Raw genomic sequence first — 17,060 nt, 5'->3', positions numbered from 1 at the left:
TGCAGGCCCTGCCCAACCTGCCCTGAAGCCATTTCACGGCCAGGTCCAGGTCCAGCGCCTGTCCTCCCCGGCGGCTGGCACAGTATCTTCTGTGACAAAGAATAAAAGACTTGAGAATTTCATGATTTCTGTGCAAGTACAGTCAACTTGTCAACCTTGAGAATAAACTTCCTCCTGACATCAGGAAAGACTCCTGGGTTCCTCCCTCCGTCGGGTCAGCGGTAGTGCCGCAGGTAGACCAGCTTCTGGGGGAGGAACTTCTCCCTGCAGAGGGGACACTCCATCTGTGGGGGGAGGAGGAAGGTCACGGGTTGTGACCCCTACAACCCCAGGGGTCCCTCCCCCACTGGCATCTCCAGTAAAACACGGATGTACACACGTCTCCATTAAGACAGAAAAACATTTTTTTGAGATGATGCAGGCAGTTGGGGAGCAGGGCAGGGACGGTGACCAGCGAGGAGATGGCCAGGCCATGGGTGACTTGGGAGAAGGGAGGGCGCTTGGCCGCGGAATGACCGTGGCTGCCCTGAACCTCTTGGAGTTTCTGGGTGTGAGCTCACGGGTCCCCTGTCCCCACCCTCAGGGCCGGGTCCCTCCTGGCCCGGGAAGGTCAGCCCCTTGCCTGCCAGGCACGCGTGTGCCCCGGGGCCTCGCAGAGCGGCCTGGACCCCACGGAGGAGGCTGCAGCCGCCGCGCCCTGCAGGCCCTGAGGAAGGCTCCTTGGGCAGCGTGTGGACAGGACATCCCAGTAATGAGGCGGGCTTGACCTCAGGCCCCAAGGAGAGACGGGGCGGGGGTACACGGGGGCCCGGGACCGGCCCCTCCCTGAAGCCAGCGCAGGAGTAAGGTGGCAGAGCTCTCTGCTCTGGCCCCCTGGACCCCACACCCTGAGATCTCAAGGCCTAGCAGGCGGCTCTCGCTCCGAGGGTTCCCAGGTGGGTGGCTGGGGCCTTCCTTTTGGGAGCGGAGCTGTCACAGCAGGCTTCCGGCCACCGCAGCTCCCTGCCTCCATCCCAGCTGGGGGCTTTTAAAAATAGCCCCCCCCCACCACCACTGAACAAGCGTGGCTGTGGAGGCAGGCAGCGGGCCCAGTGCAGCGGGGGTGGCCCGGGGGCCTACGCTCAGGACGCTCACCTTGGTGTCGGCCCAGTGGGTGATGCAGCCCCAGCAAAACAGGTGACCGCAGGGCGTGGCCGTCGAGTACCTGCGCTCCTCCAGGCACAGGGTGCACAGCGAGGTTCTGGAAACTGCTCTCTCTGCGTAGCTCCTGGCAGGAGAGGGGGGACGATGGGACAGAACTGAGCCTGAGTTCCGTGTGGCGCTGGGTAGCCCCCGCCCCGGCACAGCCCTGCGCACCTGCGGTGGGACAGGCCACGCTGCGGCCTCCACTCCCTCTGGGCGCGCTGCCTCTGCCGGAAGCCGTAGAGCTGCAGGCCCGCGGCCAGTGCCAGGTGCAGCAGGGACACGAGCCCCAGCAGCCTGTAGCTGGCACGGGCCCGAGGGTCCTCTGCGAGCGGATGGCGGACACGGAGCTGTCAGGGACCCGGGGAGGGGGGCACAGTCACATGATCCGTTGGCGTGAGGCACTGAGTGGCCCAGGGGCCAGGCCTCCCCTGTGGGACGAAGCCAAGGGCTGCCCTCTGGCTGCGGGATGGGGCAGCAGCGCCTGGCAGGCTCTGCGCTGGGTGGCAGCTGGGGGGGCGCAGCTGGACAGCTCAGGGCCTCACCCCCAGCGGGAGCCCAGCATTGAGCGAGGACGGCCACGAACCTCGAAGCCTGCAGTCACTAGGCTGCAGGCAAGGTGTTGCGGGGAGAGGGGGGACGACGAGGCCCCCAAGCCTCATAGAAAAAGAACTGGGAAGCCTGAGCAGCGGCGCCCAGTGGGATGGGAGGGGCGCCAAGCGTGGCAGACCCGCTGCTCAGCCCCGTGGGAGGAACAGAAGCTCCCGCTTCTAGCAAGGCACCAGACTACCCGGGTGATGTTCCGCAGCTGGGACTCCCGGCCATGTCCCCCAAGGGAAAGCTGCTTGCCCCCCGCTTCTGTCTCCTTCCCCCCAGGGAATGGGGACAGTCAGGTCAGCCAGACTGGCCAGAGCCTGGAGCCCGAGGGGCAGGGCCCTGGTTGCCTGTGTAGGAAGAGCCCCGTGGCAGCCCCCAATGCCCTGACTGGGTTGAGCCCGTGTTTCTAGGCCCCTCTGTGGCAGCAGCTTAGCAAACACCCTACCTAACAGGTAGAGCAAACGCGGTGAGGACTGGGGCTGGGCTGAGGAGAGGGGGTGCACGTGCCGGGACAGCACTGCCAAGGGAGCCTGGAGACCTCCGGGGAGGCAGGGGGCCCGAGGGAAGGCCCTCCGGGTGAACCTGGGAGCAAGGGCATCAGCTGAGACTCCTGCGGCGGGCGGAGCCCAGGGGAGGCTAGCGGGGATGCTGGCGGCAACAGGGTCGCTGTAGGGTCACCATCAGGGTGTCCCTACACCTGACCCTCTGTCAGGGCGGCCTGGAAGGGTGGGCACGGGGCCCAGGAGCCAGGGCCCCAGGCCTGCGCTCAGGGTACAGAGCGGGGCGGCCACACGTGCTGGCGGCAGGAAGACAGACTCGCCCTACCCTCAGGGTTTACGGAAACCAGACTTGCGCAGGTCTTTCAGCAAAACGGGACCTGACAAGACCCACGTTTCCAGTGGAGGATTTCAGCTCTGGCCCTGTGACTGTGCTCGGGGACGGAGGTCCCCTGCAGAAGAGCGGGCCCAGGCGGCACCTGTGACTTACGTAGGTGATGCCTGTGAACCTCTTGGCCAGGTGGTAGAAGGCGCCATGGATGTAGAACCAGGCGACGTGGAGACGCTGGAGGCACCCGAGGCCCTGCCTGAACACCAACACAGCCCGCAGGAGCGTCCCCTGCTGCTGCTCCGTCAGGGCGGCCGTGCACCGGCGCATCCAGCGTCTTGTCCCTGACTGGCCACGGGCACCGGGGGCCAGGCTGCCCCGTGAGGGCCAGGCGCCGTCACCATCGGCCTGCAGCTCGTGCTCCAGGTGGAGCAGGGCCTTGTCCAGCAAGTAGGGCAGGACGGTGTGCAGCGCCACCAGTATCCCGCGGCGCAACCTCGAGGGCACTCGGCCCTGGGTCGGGTCCACCTGCAGGATGCTGACGTACTCCTCCCCGAGGGTCTGGTAGCCTGTGGGGAGAGGGACCGGTGAGAGAGACAGGCAGGGACCTGCCAGCGACTTCCGTACTGGGTCCCTACAATCCTCATAGCGCAGGCCCCGTGACAGGGCTCAGCGCTGGGACCCCTCTAGGGCCACGGGTTCAGCCACGGAGAAACGGTCCCAGACAGATGTGACAGGGGTACTGCAGAGCTTCCAGAGGCCCCAGCCTGGGCTCAGGGCCTGGCCTCCCACCTAGGGAAAGGGTTCGGGGTTCCCTCCCTCCCTGAGGCTGCATGCGGCCCAGCTCCGGGGGCCCTGAGAAGCACCTCCAGAAGCTTCTCACTCTGCTGACAGCCCCTCTCCTGTCCTCTGGGCTCGGCGTGTGTGGTGGGCCTTGAGATCCTGCCAGGGGCTGCTACCTGCCAGTGTAGTGAGGCCAAAGTAGGCGACATCCGACACCAGCTCAATCTCTCTCCTCCACTCCAGCCACTTCTTCGCACCTGAGAGGAGGAACCACGTCATTTCTGAGGGGTTGGGGCGAGGGTGGTGCAGCGTAAGGATTAGGAACAAGCCGCCTTCCTGCTGCCAAGGCCCAGCCCCGTCACCCTTCCACGCGGCTGATACTGTCCTAAACCACACTCTGTTCTCTCCCTGGCCTCCTGTGCTGTCCACTCTGCTCCATCTGTATCTGCCTCGCCTGGGCCACTGAGTATCCTGAGAACTTACCAACCTGTAGCCACCTCCCCGTCCAGGACCCGCCTGGGCAACTGCTCTAGAGCCCAGAGGGGCCACAAGGACAGTGTAGTACAGTGACCAGGAGCTCAAGCCGAGACCACCCATCCAGCATCAAATCCCAGCTCCCCACACTGCTGGTTGTGACGTCAGGAAGTTACAAGATCTTTCTGGAATCCCCGCTTCCCTGTCTCTAAGGAGGGGACTAGCAACAGGTCCCACTCACAGGCATGTGTCGAGAATAAAATGAGTTAACGTTCTGAAGCACGGAGAACAGTGTCTGGTACAGAGAAAGTGAATGTGTTAGCAAAACGAATACACGGGCCATTTGTTCTGATCGTGTCGTGTCCCTCTCCTGCTCAAAACCTGCCCATGGCTACCCGCCCGAGTCTACGGCCCAGCCTCGCTTCGGCTACTCCGAAGAGGAGCCCGCTGTCGTCTGGAATCCACCCCACGCTCTTGCCCCTCCACTGGGCTCCGACGCCGGTGCTCCACGGGAAACTCCCCGTGTCCCCAGAGCCGTGGACTCTTCCACGCCTGGTGCCCGGCCCACACCCCCGCCCCCGGCAGCAGGGGGCAAAGCCCGGGGCGCTCGCTCCTTCCTTCGCCTCAGGTCTTGGGGGGGCGAGCAGGGCCTGGCCGAGCCTGCGGGGGGATGACCGGAGGGCCTGAGGCTCGTCGGCCCGCTTCGCGCCCCCGCGGCCCCGCGGGGGCTCACCCGCGAGGCTGTGCAGGGTGCCGCCCGCCGCGCTCCGCAGCCCGCCGCGGTAGTAGTCGTCCTTCTGAGCCGCGCGGACTACCTCCGGGGGGCTGGCGGCCGCGGGGGCCATGGCCTAGGGTTGCGGGGCCGCGGGGACCGTGGAGACCGGGGAGATCGCGGTGACCGGGGAGATCGTGATGACCTGCGGCTGCGGGAAAGCGGATAGCCACGCCCACGCGGCGGCGCCTCCTGATGGCGCTGCTCGGCGTGCGGCGCAGGCCTTGTGCGTCACGGCGCGCGCGCGTTCCGGGGCGGGGCCTGCTGCGGGGCGGGGCGGGGCCTGCTGCGGGGCGGGGCGGGGCGGGGCGGGGCGGGGGCTGACGGGGGCCAGCGCGTGGTAGGGCCGTGGGTTCCGTGCGCGGTCCGTACGGGGCGAACGCGGCCCGGATGAGGAGAGGGCGCAGGGCGGGAGGGGGCGGGTGCGCGGGGTGGGGGGTTGAGCGGCGCAGGGTGGCGAGGGGCCTCGGGGACAGCCCCCAGGTACTGCGAGAGGCATCAGAGCTAGAGGGGGCGTGCCGACGCCCGGTGGGGAGGCACTTGCCCGCCCCCTGGGGCCGGAAGTAAGGAGGGCGCTCGTCTCCCTCCCTGCAGTACCCTCTGCGGGGCGCTGGCACCTCGTGTGTTCTCATCCCCGCGACCCCCACTGCGGGCCCAGGAAAGGTGCTCTGCGGCCTGGGGCGGAGCAGGGAGCTCTGATTCTTGAACCGCGGTGTTTCTACTGGCGGCTGCCCAGGCCCCACAAGTGCAGACCCCTGACCCCTCCCAGGTGCTCTCAGAGAGGGGACCGAAGAGGGCCTGGGGAATTTGGAAGGCCATGCACCTGAGGGGACGGAGCTAGGAGAGCCCGGCGCCCAGACACAGGCCACGGCTGGACTTGAGCTGCAGCCCAGGGCCGGGGGAGGGGCCTGGGGGGAGAGCAGTGGGAGGAGGCAGTGGGGGTGCCCTGAGGGCTCAGGGTCTGGAGCAGGTCATGGCATCTGTATGTGTGCCCCAGTGGAGGGGGTGCAGGGATACCCCAGACAGACCAGAGGGCCCTGTCATGTGGGCACTTAAGGGGAGCTGTGGGCCCAGCAGGAGAGAAAGAAGGCAAGTGGGCTGAGGGGGCGGGGGAGCCACGGGGCCCCCCTGACTTCGGCCGGGAGGGCGTGGGTTGAGACAGGCTGTAGCTCTTGGCCTCACTTCTCCCATACCTGGGCGTCAGCTGTGGCTACGTGCACAGGCTGGCACAGCTCAGCGACACAGAATCAGGCCTTGGGGACAGGCTCAGAGCTCGTTGGGCCTCCACCAGGGGCAGGCAGGCACCTTTTAGAGGGAAGGGGCAGGACCTGCGTGGTCCCGCAGTGCCTCCTGCTACCGAAGCCCCCGTGTTGCTTTGGAGCGGTGCCCCTGTCTGTGTACCCAGTTTCCTGGTCGCAGAGACCACCTGTTGCTTTGGTTTGCAGCCAGGGGTGCGCCCTCGGGCGGGGGCCAGGTGGAGACCCTGAGGCCTCACAAGTTTCTGCCTAACTAACAGGCTGGCCCCTGAGACCCCCTGGCCTATGGGCTTGCACAGACGGACGCAGTGTCCACCGGCACCGAGTCAGATCTGGAAGATCTTGTCCCCTTCCTCAGGGTCACTGGCTGGCTCCTTAGGGAAGCCTGAGGGGTGGGGCCTGCCCAGGGCACCTCCCCCACTGGCTGGTCCCGGCTCCCTGCCCAGAACTGCACCTTCCCAGTCTTCTAACCAGCACAGCCGTACTGGGCAGGGCAAGGCCAGAAACAGTGTTACCGAGCGTCTGTTCTTGGGGATGTGCGGCCTGGGGTCCAGCTGGGTTCAGATCTCCCCGGTGTCCTCACTTGCCTCGGGGCTGGTTGTTTGGCGTTGCCGCTGGTGCCCCAGGGCCCCTACTGTGACTTGAGTTTGGGGGTCAGAGCCCAGAATGGCCAGCAGATGGTGCCGTGGGCCCATCTGCTCCACCACGTTAGCGGGTAGAATTATGGATTGGGGAGTGAATTTCACCCCAAAGAGTGAATCTGGATCAGAACCAAAGGAGAACAGAGTGCTGACTCGCCGGGTGCAGAGATGGCCACACGGCCAGGGAGGGAGACGAGGTGGTTTCAGAGGGAAGGCGGGTGGGAGGGACAGACAGGAGTCTCTGCCTCATCAGAAGTCAGCTCTCCGGGTCCCCTGGCAGCCAGGCAAGCCTGAGCCCTGTGCGCTGCCCGCTGTGTTCTCGGGCTCTGGGATTCCGGATGGGCTGGAGGGACGAGGGCTCTTACTGGAGGCCTCACCGTGTGACTTCTGTCCTGGCTCCTGGGACAGGAAGGGGAAGAGCCGTGTGGACTTCGGGGAAGCGGCCACCCGCGCCGGGCAGAGGTATCTGACCGGGGTCCAGCCCCAGCGTGGGGCCCTGATGTCCGCTGCTGTGTACAAACCGAGCGTGCTGAGCCAGGAAGCTGCTGTGACCTCGGCCGTGTGACCTCATCCACTGGGGCCTCTCACACGCACTGTCTGACCGCCGGGCCTCAGTTTTCTGGTCTCCGGAATGGAGATGCTGATATTAAGCGTATACTCTGCGCGCATCAGCAGACGCAGGCTGAGTCTAAGCTCGTACCGCTCACCGCACAACAGGCCAATAATAGAGAGGTGAGTTGTTGGGACAAGGCGTAATGACTTTATCTGGAAAGCCAGCAGACCGAGAAGATGGTGGGCCCGTGCTCCAAAGAACCACTGTGCCTGAGTTAGAGTCCAGGTTCCTTTTGTACTAAGAGGGGAGGGAGTAAAGTCAAACATTTCCTGGTTCCCGTCAGCCCGGAGGCGGTGTGTGAATTTCTTCCTCCCTGCAGTCATTCACACGTGGGCATGGTCAGGATGTTTCCTGTGAGCTAAACGAAGGTATTTAGCTTAATGCTCACTACCTGGGAAGCAGGGTTCACAGCGATGGGCCATTATGTAGAATTTCCACTTACAGGCAACATCCCTGTAGTGATTAACTTATAGTAGAATACAAATGTTCTTCCCGATTACATCACCACCAAATTCATTCACTTCCTCCCATTGTCAGATTGGTCCCTCCTCCGGGACGTTCACTGAGCCTGGCCTGGAGGGTGGGCATGGCCCTGCTGCTCCCCTCACTCTCCCAGCTCCCCCACTCATCTCCCACCCTCCACAGCCCCACCCAGCTGACTGGTGGGCAAGCCAGTGGCCAGCTGGTCTGTGTCCCTTTCCTGGGAGGCCGCCTTCACCCAACACGGGCTTCTTGCTTGGGTGGCTGCTGTGCCGTCGAGCCTGGCTCAGGAGCACCTGTTGGAAGAAGGAAGGAGGGGCAAGGGGGGCCAGCTCGAGGCCCCTGATTCTAGCCAAGGCAGTCTCACTGTGTGACCCCTCCCGCCCAATCCCAGGGCTCAGGGTCATCCGAGGCCGGCCGGACACTGGGCTGGGTGCACCCCTGCCCTGGGACTGTGGGGTGGGGTACTCCCAGGCAGAGCCTTCGCTGGACCCCTGTGTATCCCCATCCTATAAGGAGGAGCGGGTGTTTCTCGCTGTTGGAGAATGGCAGAGGGGTCACCGAGGCTGAGATGCCCACCCAGTGGTGGGGGTGGAGAGACACGGGTTGCTGGGCACCAGCCTTGCTGCGGGCCTGCGTCCATGACTGGGCAGGCGCCTTCGGGGTGTAGAGCAGAGGTGGGTGCTGCTGCCCTCTGTGGGGCATAGGGGGTGGGCAGCTGCAGTTCCAGCCCCAGGCCTGGGGCCGGACTAGCCTGTTTCTCCCCTTCCCTGCAGCCAGCGCCTGGGGGGTGGAGGGACTGGGGAAGAGCCCGCTGCTCCCCACTGACCTTTAGGGCGCAGCACTCCTTCGGGACAATCCTGGAGAACAGGCTCCTCCAGCTGGCAGTGGTGGCTGGCTGGGAGGTCTGGGAACACACCTCACCCCAGCAGGCAGCCGTGGAGCTGGCCCTGAGGTGCGTGGGGCGGGGGTGCAGTGGGCACAGGGTGGGCTCGGTCTGCCTGGGGTGGGAGGGGTTGTGGGCATAGGTGGGCGGCCCCCCAGAACCGAGCTGGGACTCCCACCAGCCCCTTGGGCAGAGGCCTCCCCCAGTGCAGGGGTGGGAAGGCCCTGCTGCGGGACCCAGAGCAGTGCCCTGCCAGGGGCTTGTTAGGTGGGGCAGGACAGGGGCTGCCTGGGGCTTGGGCTGGTCTTGGAAGTAATGTCAAGCAATTTCAGGACACAGGGGCTGGCCAGGGACTCTGCCGGTGGCCAGGACCTGTTGTCCCTGTGCTGGCCTGGGACAGGCAGGCACGATTCCTGGCCCAGCGGTGTGCTGGGACTCCGGGGCGGTGGGCCACTGTCGGCGCTTCAAGGGGGCGGGACAGGAATCTGGAGCCTGAGGGGCCAAGGAGGGAAGGGCCACCATCCATGTGGCAGAGCTAAGAGTCAGAGCTCGGAGAGGCCCTGCCTGGTCCACAGCAGGTGCAGGGTGAATGCTAGGTCTGTCTGGTCCCACGTCTGGATCCCAGCGTCTTTGCCTGATGCCAGGGTGGGTGGGGGTGGCGTGAGTGCAATCATCATCTGGGGCTGAGCTGGTTGGTAACTAAGGCCTGGACACTAAGGGCCCAAGGAAGAGGTGATCTGGGAGGACTTCCTGGAGGAGGAGGCTTTGCACTGACAGGAGAGGGAGGGCTCCGTCCAGACCAGAGGCCATCCTCCCCGCCTCCCCTGGGGCTGGAGGGAGGGGGGCGAAGCCAGGACCCTGTGGGGTGGGGCACCCAGAAGAGTGAGGATTTGTGGGCACCAGGCAAAGCCAGGGCGGCCTGAGAGAGGCCGCTGGCTGGGCAGGGGTGTTGAGAGTGGCTGGCGCAGGTCACCCACACGCTCGCCTCACTCCAGCCCAAGGAAGGGCATCCATTCGGGGCTCCGCATGTGGACGAGCACAGGGAGGTCAGGCCTGCTTGAGGGCTCTTCGTGGAGGGGGCTGTGCTGGACGCTCCCTGGAGACGCCCTCCCCGCATGTCACTGTCCCCATGCCGGCATCCTCCTAATGGGGGTGGCCACGGGGGCTGCCACCTCTGTGCTGGTCCTCACCTGCCAAATGGAGGATAGAGAGTCTTACATCCTGGGCCGGGGAGCCCCCGGGACCCACGCGTGTGTGGCGTGGACGGCGTGGGCCAGCCCGAGGCTCGCTGTGGCTCCTCTCACGGGTGGGCCCCGGGGGCTGAGCTGCTCGGGGTTTGCTAGGAGGTGGCGTGGGGGCCATGGGTGGTAGGACTTCAGAGGTCTGCAAGCATCTCAGCAGCAGCAGTGCTTGGTCTGTGGACTCGGGTGACGGTGACGAGAGTCCCCGAGGGCGTCTCCTGTCTGGCTCCCTTGTCTGTTCCCAGCGGGCGCCTGGCGTGCGGCAGCGCTCAGGGTGTCTGTGTGGACCGAGCTCCGAGGCCAGAGCGAGTGGACAGGCCCCAGTGCTCGCCGGGAACCCGAGGCCACGGCCTGCCTTGCCGGCGCCCCGCCGGCCAGGGCTGGAAGGAACCACCGTGCGCTGGCTTCCACCTCTGCGTCCACGTGGTTCTGACTTTGGTTTTGGGGGGTTTGTCCTGATTTACAGCAACTGGTAGCTGCCAACGGCCAGTGGCTCTCACGGCCCCTCTGCCACCTCGGGGTGTTTACTTTCAAAGTAGAAGAGCCGATGCTATTGAAAGCCCACAGCCTCCTCACTTCAGACGTGAGAGTCGGGAAGCAACCAGGGCCTGGGGGCTGCAAGCATGCGGCACGGGGGCTCCCCGAGGCAGAAGCGCAGGAGCCTGGCTCGGTGTGGCCCAGTGTGGCTTGGAGTGGCCCAGCGTGTGGCGCGGCGTGGCCCGGTGTGGCCTGGGGCTTCTCCCGCGAGGCGCTGTGTGGAGACAGTGGCTCCCGGTCTGTTGGAGGCCAGGGGTCGGGGTCCCCAGCAGGAGGCTCCGGATCCCCCGCCCGCCCCCTGCCCCGTCCCCAGAGGCCAGAGCTGAGTGGGGGCCCCAGGGCGCATCTTTAGTTTTCTCCCCCTGGGTGTGGCAGCTCTGGCCAGTACCCTCACTGGGTGCCAAGTATGACCTCAGCATCCCCTGTGCTCCTCCTTCATCCAAACACCAGTCCCCCTCCCCGCCCCCCGCCACCGCTGCCCCTCCAGACACAAAACTTCTCAGAGGGGATGCTCCCTGTGGGTCCCCCTCCACTCTCCCCACCATGGGATCCGCTCCTGTTGGGGGTCCCAGCAGCCCCCGTGCCAGGCCCCCAGGGGGGTCCTCGCCTTCCTCCAAGAAGGCATCTGCAGCGGCCACCCCAGCTCGGGGCTGTTCCGGGGGTCTGTCCTCTCTGCCCGGCCTTGAGTTTCCCGCTGAATTTCAAGAGACAACAGACATCCAGGGGAAAACGGAGGGGCGAGCAGGTACCGGCCTCTGGATGAGAGCGGTGGACACGGCTGGAGACCGGCAGAGGGAGGGGCTGATGCCCACCCGGCAGTGGGGCGTGGGGTCACAGCTGGCCTCCCCTGGGGGCGTGAGGACGGTGGGGGAGGAACGGGGTCGGGGGCCTGGCTGTGGAGATGGCAGAGCCGGGAGGAGCCCAGAAATGCTTCCCTCAGCTCCCTTGGGGGAGGGAGGGGGCTTCTGTCTGAGGAAGCTGGACTGGGACTGGGGACTCCAAGCCAGCCCTGGGCCCCAGGGGCCAGACGGGCCCTTCCGGCTGCAGGGCCTTTGCACTTGCTGCCCCTTCTGCCTGAGGCGCCCCCCCCGCAGATGGCTCTCCTCTAAGCCCCTTCGGACCCTCCCCGACACTGGACCTCTGTGGTTAGCGAGACCTTCCTCCCTGCCAGTCTGGGTACTACTGTGGGGTGAGGGTGGGTGCAGGGCCCCTCCAGCTGCCCCTGGGGCTCTGGTCAGGAGCTCTGTGTCCTTGGGTTAAGGACGCAGGGACGCAGGGACATGCCCTGTGCCTCCTTCCTCCTGGCCGCCTACCTCAAGCCTTGACTTACCTCTTGCACTCAACAGACACCACCCTGCCCAAAGACTCAGGATTCCATTTGGGGCCGCGGGGAGCTGGCTTCTGATGGAGGTGGTCCAGGCAGGACCTCTGCTGTCCCTTTTGGGGCCCTTCCTCTGGCCCCGGGGGGCAGTTTGACCCATTTAGCACTCTCCCACACTGTGACGTGGAGACTGACCTCGCCACACTTTGCAGATTCTCGCGGAGCACGGAGGTTGGCAGTGATGCTCTCATGGAGAGGGTGGGGCTGAGGCAGGACAGAGGGGCTGGAGCTGCCGGGAGGATCGGGGAGGGGCTCCCAGGGCCCATCTCTGTTCATGGGGTGGACCCCAGTGATTGCAGCCCGGCTCCTGTGGGGTGTGCTCCTGGCGCAGGGGTGGGGAAAGCGCCCCCAAGGGCAGGGGTCCCAGAGTGTGAAGACACGGAAGGGTCTGTGCCCACCTGCCAGGCTGGCTCCTGCTGTCTCCTGTTGGGGAAGGGCGCTCTGTGCACCTGCTCTACGGGCCAGGAAACCAGAGCTCAGGGAGAATTTCTTGGCTACGAAGAGGCAGGCTTCAAACCAAGCTCTGACCTGGAGACGCCCACTTCCACAGCAATCTCTTCTGCAGGCCTCGGGCACAGAGGGCTCTGGGGACCCTCCTCTTCTCATCCTGGCCCTGCTCTTGACTGACTGGTGCGTGGTTGACTGATCGCGTTCACCCCGTCCCGCCCCTTCTTGGGATGCGCTCTGATGGGTGCTCAGTGCGCACCTTTTGTTTTAGTTACTTTTCAGAATGCATACTGTGTTTTGTTGCACTTACCTTAAAAGTTTTTTTAATACAATTTTAAAGGTTGTACTCCATTTACAGTCATTACAAGATACTGACTCTATTCCCCGTGTTGTGCACTACATCCTTGTAGTCAATCTCACCCCCAATAGTTTGTACCTCCCAATCCCCCATCCTCACATTACCCCTCCCCCCACTGGTAACCGCTAGTTTGTTCTCTATATCCGTGTGTCTGCTTCTTTTTTCTTATATTCACTAGTTTGTTGTATTTTGTTAGATTCCACATGTAAGTGATATCATATGGTATTTGTCTTTGACTTACTTCACTTAGTATGACAATCTCTAGGTCCATCCATGTTGCTGCAAATGGCATTACTTCATTCTTTGTTATGGCTGAGTAATATTCCATGTGTATTTGTACCACATCTTTTTTATCTGTTCATCTGTTATGGACATGATGGACACTCAGGTTGCTTCCACATTTTGTGTTGCAATTATTTTTGATCTATATCAATGTTAGCGGTGCAAAGGTTTTGGTCTCTGGACCCCTTTCCACTCTGAACAATTGTTGGGGACCCCGAAGAGCTTTGTGTCCAGTGGAGAGAGCTGGCGAGAGCCGGCTGTGAGATCTCCAGTAATTCTGGGAGCTGGTTGTTAAACATAGCCATTATTAAAATCAAATTTTATGTAAACCATATAAGTTATATAAAAGCATAGGCAATCAACACTCAGAACTTAGCACTTCCTAATTATTCACATCTTACAATATTATCCATGTTCTTGTCTAGATAGGGTTTGCGTCTGTTCCATCTGAGGACTGGAAATCCCAGGGGATGGAATGTCGCCCATTTCTTCCCAACTCTGCGCTCAGTAATCTCACGGGCATAGCTTGCAATTGGCTGCGGTGGGTGTGCTTACACCACGGGCATCAGCAAACACCATCCTCAGGGCTTTCCTCCCCCGAGAGGTGGTTGGTCAGTCTCGCCCAGCACACCCCTGGTTATGATCACCTGACAGGTACCACAGTAGAACGTAAAAGTGATCATTAAAAAAGTTACGGATGAGGCCTTACTAAAAATAACAATCAACTAATTACACATTAAGAGAAATAACATTTTATGAAAATAACTGGTTTTTTCCAAACAAAAAATTCAGTGAGAAGAGTGACAATTTTTTTACATTGTTGCAAATCTCTGTCGTGTTTGGGTAGAGAACACGGCATTCCATCTGTCCCAGCGCGTTGTGGTGAAGACTACGGGGAAATGTGCCGACTCAGGTAACGGTGCTTCGCCAAAGCTGAACCAATGAGGGCTTCTTTAAGGGAGCTGAGATGTGAAAGTTGCATCCCTAGCAACGCCATCAGGGGCTCTGTTACACTAACGCCCATTGGTCTGGGTTTCGCTTGGACAGGATCTTCACCTGTGAGTGATTTTGGATTATCCTGTCTGGGTCATCTGGGAAATACTGGTGTGCTGAGTTCGGTGGATTTTCCAAATGTTGACACGTTTCCTTAGAGCACACGAACACCACCGCTCTCGTGAGAAAAAGCCTTCACTGCTCGGAAGCTGTCAGACTCACAGTGGTGGATTCAAGTTCTTCCAAATGCTGACGTTCCCTTAAGCTGTGGCTTTGACCGTTGGAGACAGATCCGGTCATTTTATTTATTTTCTTTTGAAGTGGCGTGCTTACTGCACTTGTTTTTGAGGAAACTTCTGCCGGATGTCTGCACACCCATACGGCATAGCCAGTTTGCCAGCTGTTCTTTCGGGTAAAGAATGGTGTCTGTGGGCTGTGTCCGCGACCAGTTCGGGGGCGGCAGCTCTGTGTGTCCTCGGGAGCCCTTCCCCATGGTCTCGAACACGATACTAGAAAGATTCGAACCCAGAGGTGGGGTTTAATCAAACTTGTCACTCTTACTGCTCTGTCGAGGGCGGGCTCGGGGACACGGCGTTTTCTTTGTTTACTCCTGAGCGCGCAGTGATGCAGGAGGTGATGCGGCTGTGGTCCCTCAGCCTTGATCTGTGCAGAGTGTTACCCACTGTTGTGCAAATGTCAGCACGGGGAAGGAGAGCAGAATCATGAAAATAGTTCAGAACTCGTGGGCCCCCAAAGCTTTTGGGGACCCCTGGGGTTCCGTGGGCCACACTTCGGGAAGCAGTGCTCTGTGGTGTGGTCTTGGTCGTTTGCCCCCTTCTGATCTCTGCTTTCTTTGCTCGGCACTGTGCTCTCAAGACGCGTCTCTCTCCCGCGAGACACTCTTTCTTCCTCCTTCTAGTGCTGTGTTGTTCCAAGTGTGTGTCCCCAACCCTGGGGCCTCCAGCTCCCCGACCTGACAGGGCTGCCCTGGATATCTGCCCCCCCGCAATCCCTTGGGGCCTGGAGGGGTTCTTTCTCTGGAGCAGAGCGGCTGGGTCCCAGGCTGCACACATGTGCCCTGGCTGAGTGATCCCTGCTCTTACCCAGGACTTGCCCTCAACCAAAGCCCTTCCCTCCTGTCCCCGGGCAAGGGTCCTGCTCCATGAAGCCCCCGGACCCAGACGTGTGGCTGCATCACCCGCCCGGCCTCGTGGTCAGGGCTGCTGCCATGTGCGGCCTGGCGGGCCCTGGGTGACAGCCTCTGTGCTGAGCTCTGGCTGGCTTGACCCACTCGAGGGGGGAGGCCGGGCTTGTCGGGATCCAGCCTCCATCCTCTGTGTCCTCATCTGCTAGGTCCAGGGTGCGGCACAGGGGAGGCTCTGGCAGCAGGTGGCTCCTGGTAGAGGGTCCAGCTCCAGACTCGCAGGCCACGGGGGAGCCCTGACCTGTTGCCCCGTCATCAGGGCTCCTCCACCTTGGACCCCACCCTCAGCCTGGAGGCTGTGCTGGGGTGGCAGGGATGCGGGAATAAGCAGGCTCTGTGTGGTAGGGGGCTTCGGGGGAGGCTTTGGGCAGTGAGGGTCCCACCTGGGGAGGAGACTCCGCAGGCAGCTTTGGGGGAGCGGGGAGGGGGATGGGCAAGGCTGGGGTGGGGGCCCTGGGCAGCAGACGGGCCAGCCTTTTGATTCCGTGCTGTGTCAGCCCTCGGGGGCCTCGGGCCAGGTGTCCAGCCCGGGGTGGACACCAGGGGGCACCTGGGCAGAGGGTCTAGAGAGGCTGGATGTTAGAGGCCAGGCCCGGTGCAGCCACACCCGCTGGGCTGGGGTTGGGGGGCTGGGATTCTTCTCATGCCAGCGCTGCCAGTGGAGGATGTGGCAGCCCCACGTCCAGGGCGCTGACACAGAAGGCGGGAGGCAACAGGGAGAGGGTGGCCGGAGGGGGGCTCGCGGTGGCCCCATGGCACTCTCACTGCGAGCCCGCTGCTCTGTGGAACATGGTGAGGGGGCACCGCAGGGTTGGGCTGGAAGCTGTAGCCAGTGTCCAGGCCGGGAGGCCGGGCCTGAGGGACACCTAGGCCCCCGCAGCGGGCGACGGCAGGGCGGGTGGGCGCTGTGGACTCACCAGGAACTGCTCGATGGCAGCCACTCCATCCCGGGGCCTCGAGGCTGGACACTGGCCATTCTATGGAGGCGGGCCTGCCCGTCTGGCTGTGGGCGGCGCCCCCTGGGCGCTGGGCTCGGCTGGGCCACCCTCCGGCCTATCCGGGCCTGTGCCGAGGGCCCTGATTAAACGGTCGGCCTCTGAGGGGCAGGAGTCCCGTGAACCTTTCGGCCCTGTCCCCCGCCGACCCGGCCTGGCTCTGAGTGATGTCACCGTGACTGCTCACCCGTGGGCAGTAGCCAGTTCCCGGGCCTGACACTGGCATCTGGGCCAGGGTCTGAGCAGAGGCTGGAGGCCTGAGAGGGGCGGTGCCCCTCCTTAGCCCGGGGGTCAGCCTGTGAGAGCAGGAGGGGCCGAGCTGGGGACGGCCGGGCAGCCCCTCTGACCCTCAGCCCCTCCCCACGGGGCCAGCGTGGCTGGAAGTGAGGAGTGCCGTCAGGGGCCCTGGTGTGGCTGGGGGGGGGGGCCGGGCGGCGCGGGGCTCACGGGCGCCGGTGCTGCCGGGGCCTCAGCTCGCCAACCGCTGCCCTCGCGGCCCTCCGTGGCCTCGCCTCTGCTCCTGGTGGGTGCTGTGGCCTACTTAGGCTCGACTGTGCCAGCCCAGCCCGAGCCCCGCGCCCGGCCCCGCTCTGGCAGACATGTCCGGGCACAGCTCCTGGGCTCCCGCTGCCGCAGGAAGCGTGCGGCCTGCTTGGAAGCCTGGCAGTAGCTGGCTCAGCGGCCAGAGCTGGCGCCGGCCTCTTGGGCTGTGTAGCCAAGGGGCCGTGGTGGTCCAGCCACCTCGGGGGAGCCACCGCAGGTGAGCCTGGGAACCGGGCGGAGGCCAGGGGGCGCCCAGGAGGGGAGTGGGCCTGTGGAGGGCTGTGTGGGCCCAGCCGGGCTTGGGTGGGCAAGCGGGGGATGCGTGGCATTGCCTCTGTGCCCGTGGGACGTGCAGGACCCCAGGGAACTCCTGGGGGAGCAGGGAGGGGGATGGGCAAGGCTGGGACGGGGCCCCGGCTGTCGGGCCCTGGTGGGTAGCCGGTTCCGGGTCTGCTGCTGGTCTTGGGGGGCTGGGCCAGGTGGAGGGCTTGGGGGCTGAAGCCTGCCAGGGTAGAGGAAGGGCAGACCGCCACGGCGCCCTCCTTCCCGGGTGGCTGGAGAAGGGCCACG

At 63.6% G+C, this 17,060-nt stretch overlaps 1 protein-coding gene across 5 annotated transcripts; it reads right to left on the bottom strand.

Moving 5' to 3' along the window:
- PEX10 (peroxisomal biogenesis factor 10) lies at positions 1-4,827 on the bottom strand. Of its 5 annotated transcripts, none has more exons than XM_004272299.4 (6): positions 4,595-4,826; positions 3,564-3,644; positions 2,767-3,173; positions 1,357-1,532; positions 1,135-1,267; positions 1-284 (listed from the first exon to the last, which is right to left on the bottom strand). In XM_004272299.4, exons 1-6 carry the CDS (start codon positions 4,704-4,706, stop codon positions 216-218), a joined length of 978 nt encoding a protein of 325 aa, XP_004272347.1. In that variant the 5' UTR covers positions 4,707-4,826; the 3' UTR covers positions 1-215. The 5 variants fall into 5 exon arrangements, with proteins under 5 accessions (XP_004272347.1, XP_049556524.1, XP_049556527.1 ...); XM_049700567.1 differs by having other exon boundaries at positions 3,471-3,644; positions 4,677-4,809; XM_049700570.1 differs by having other exon boundaries at positions 4,677-4,803.
- Between the last annotated feature and the right edge of the window lie 12,233 nt (positions 4,828-17,060).

This window comes from Orcinus orca, chromosome 1 (assembly GCF_937001465.1).
Source record: "Orcinus orca chromosome 1, mOrcOrc1.1, whole genome shotgun sequence".
Lineage (NCBI taxonomy): Eukaryota > Metazoa > Chordata > Mammalia > Artiodactyla > Delphinidae > Orcinus > Orcinus orca.
The sequence above is the reverse complement of the archived record's forward strand: the minus strand, read 5'-3'. Positions and strand labels throughout refer to the sequence as shown.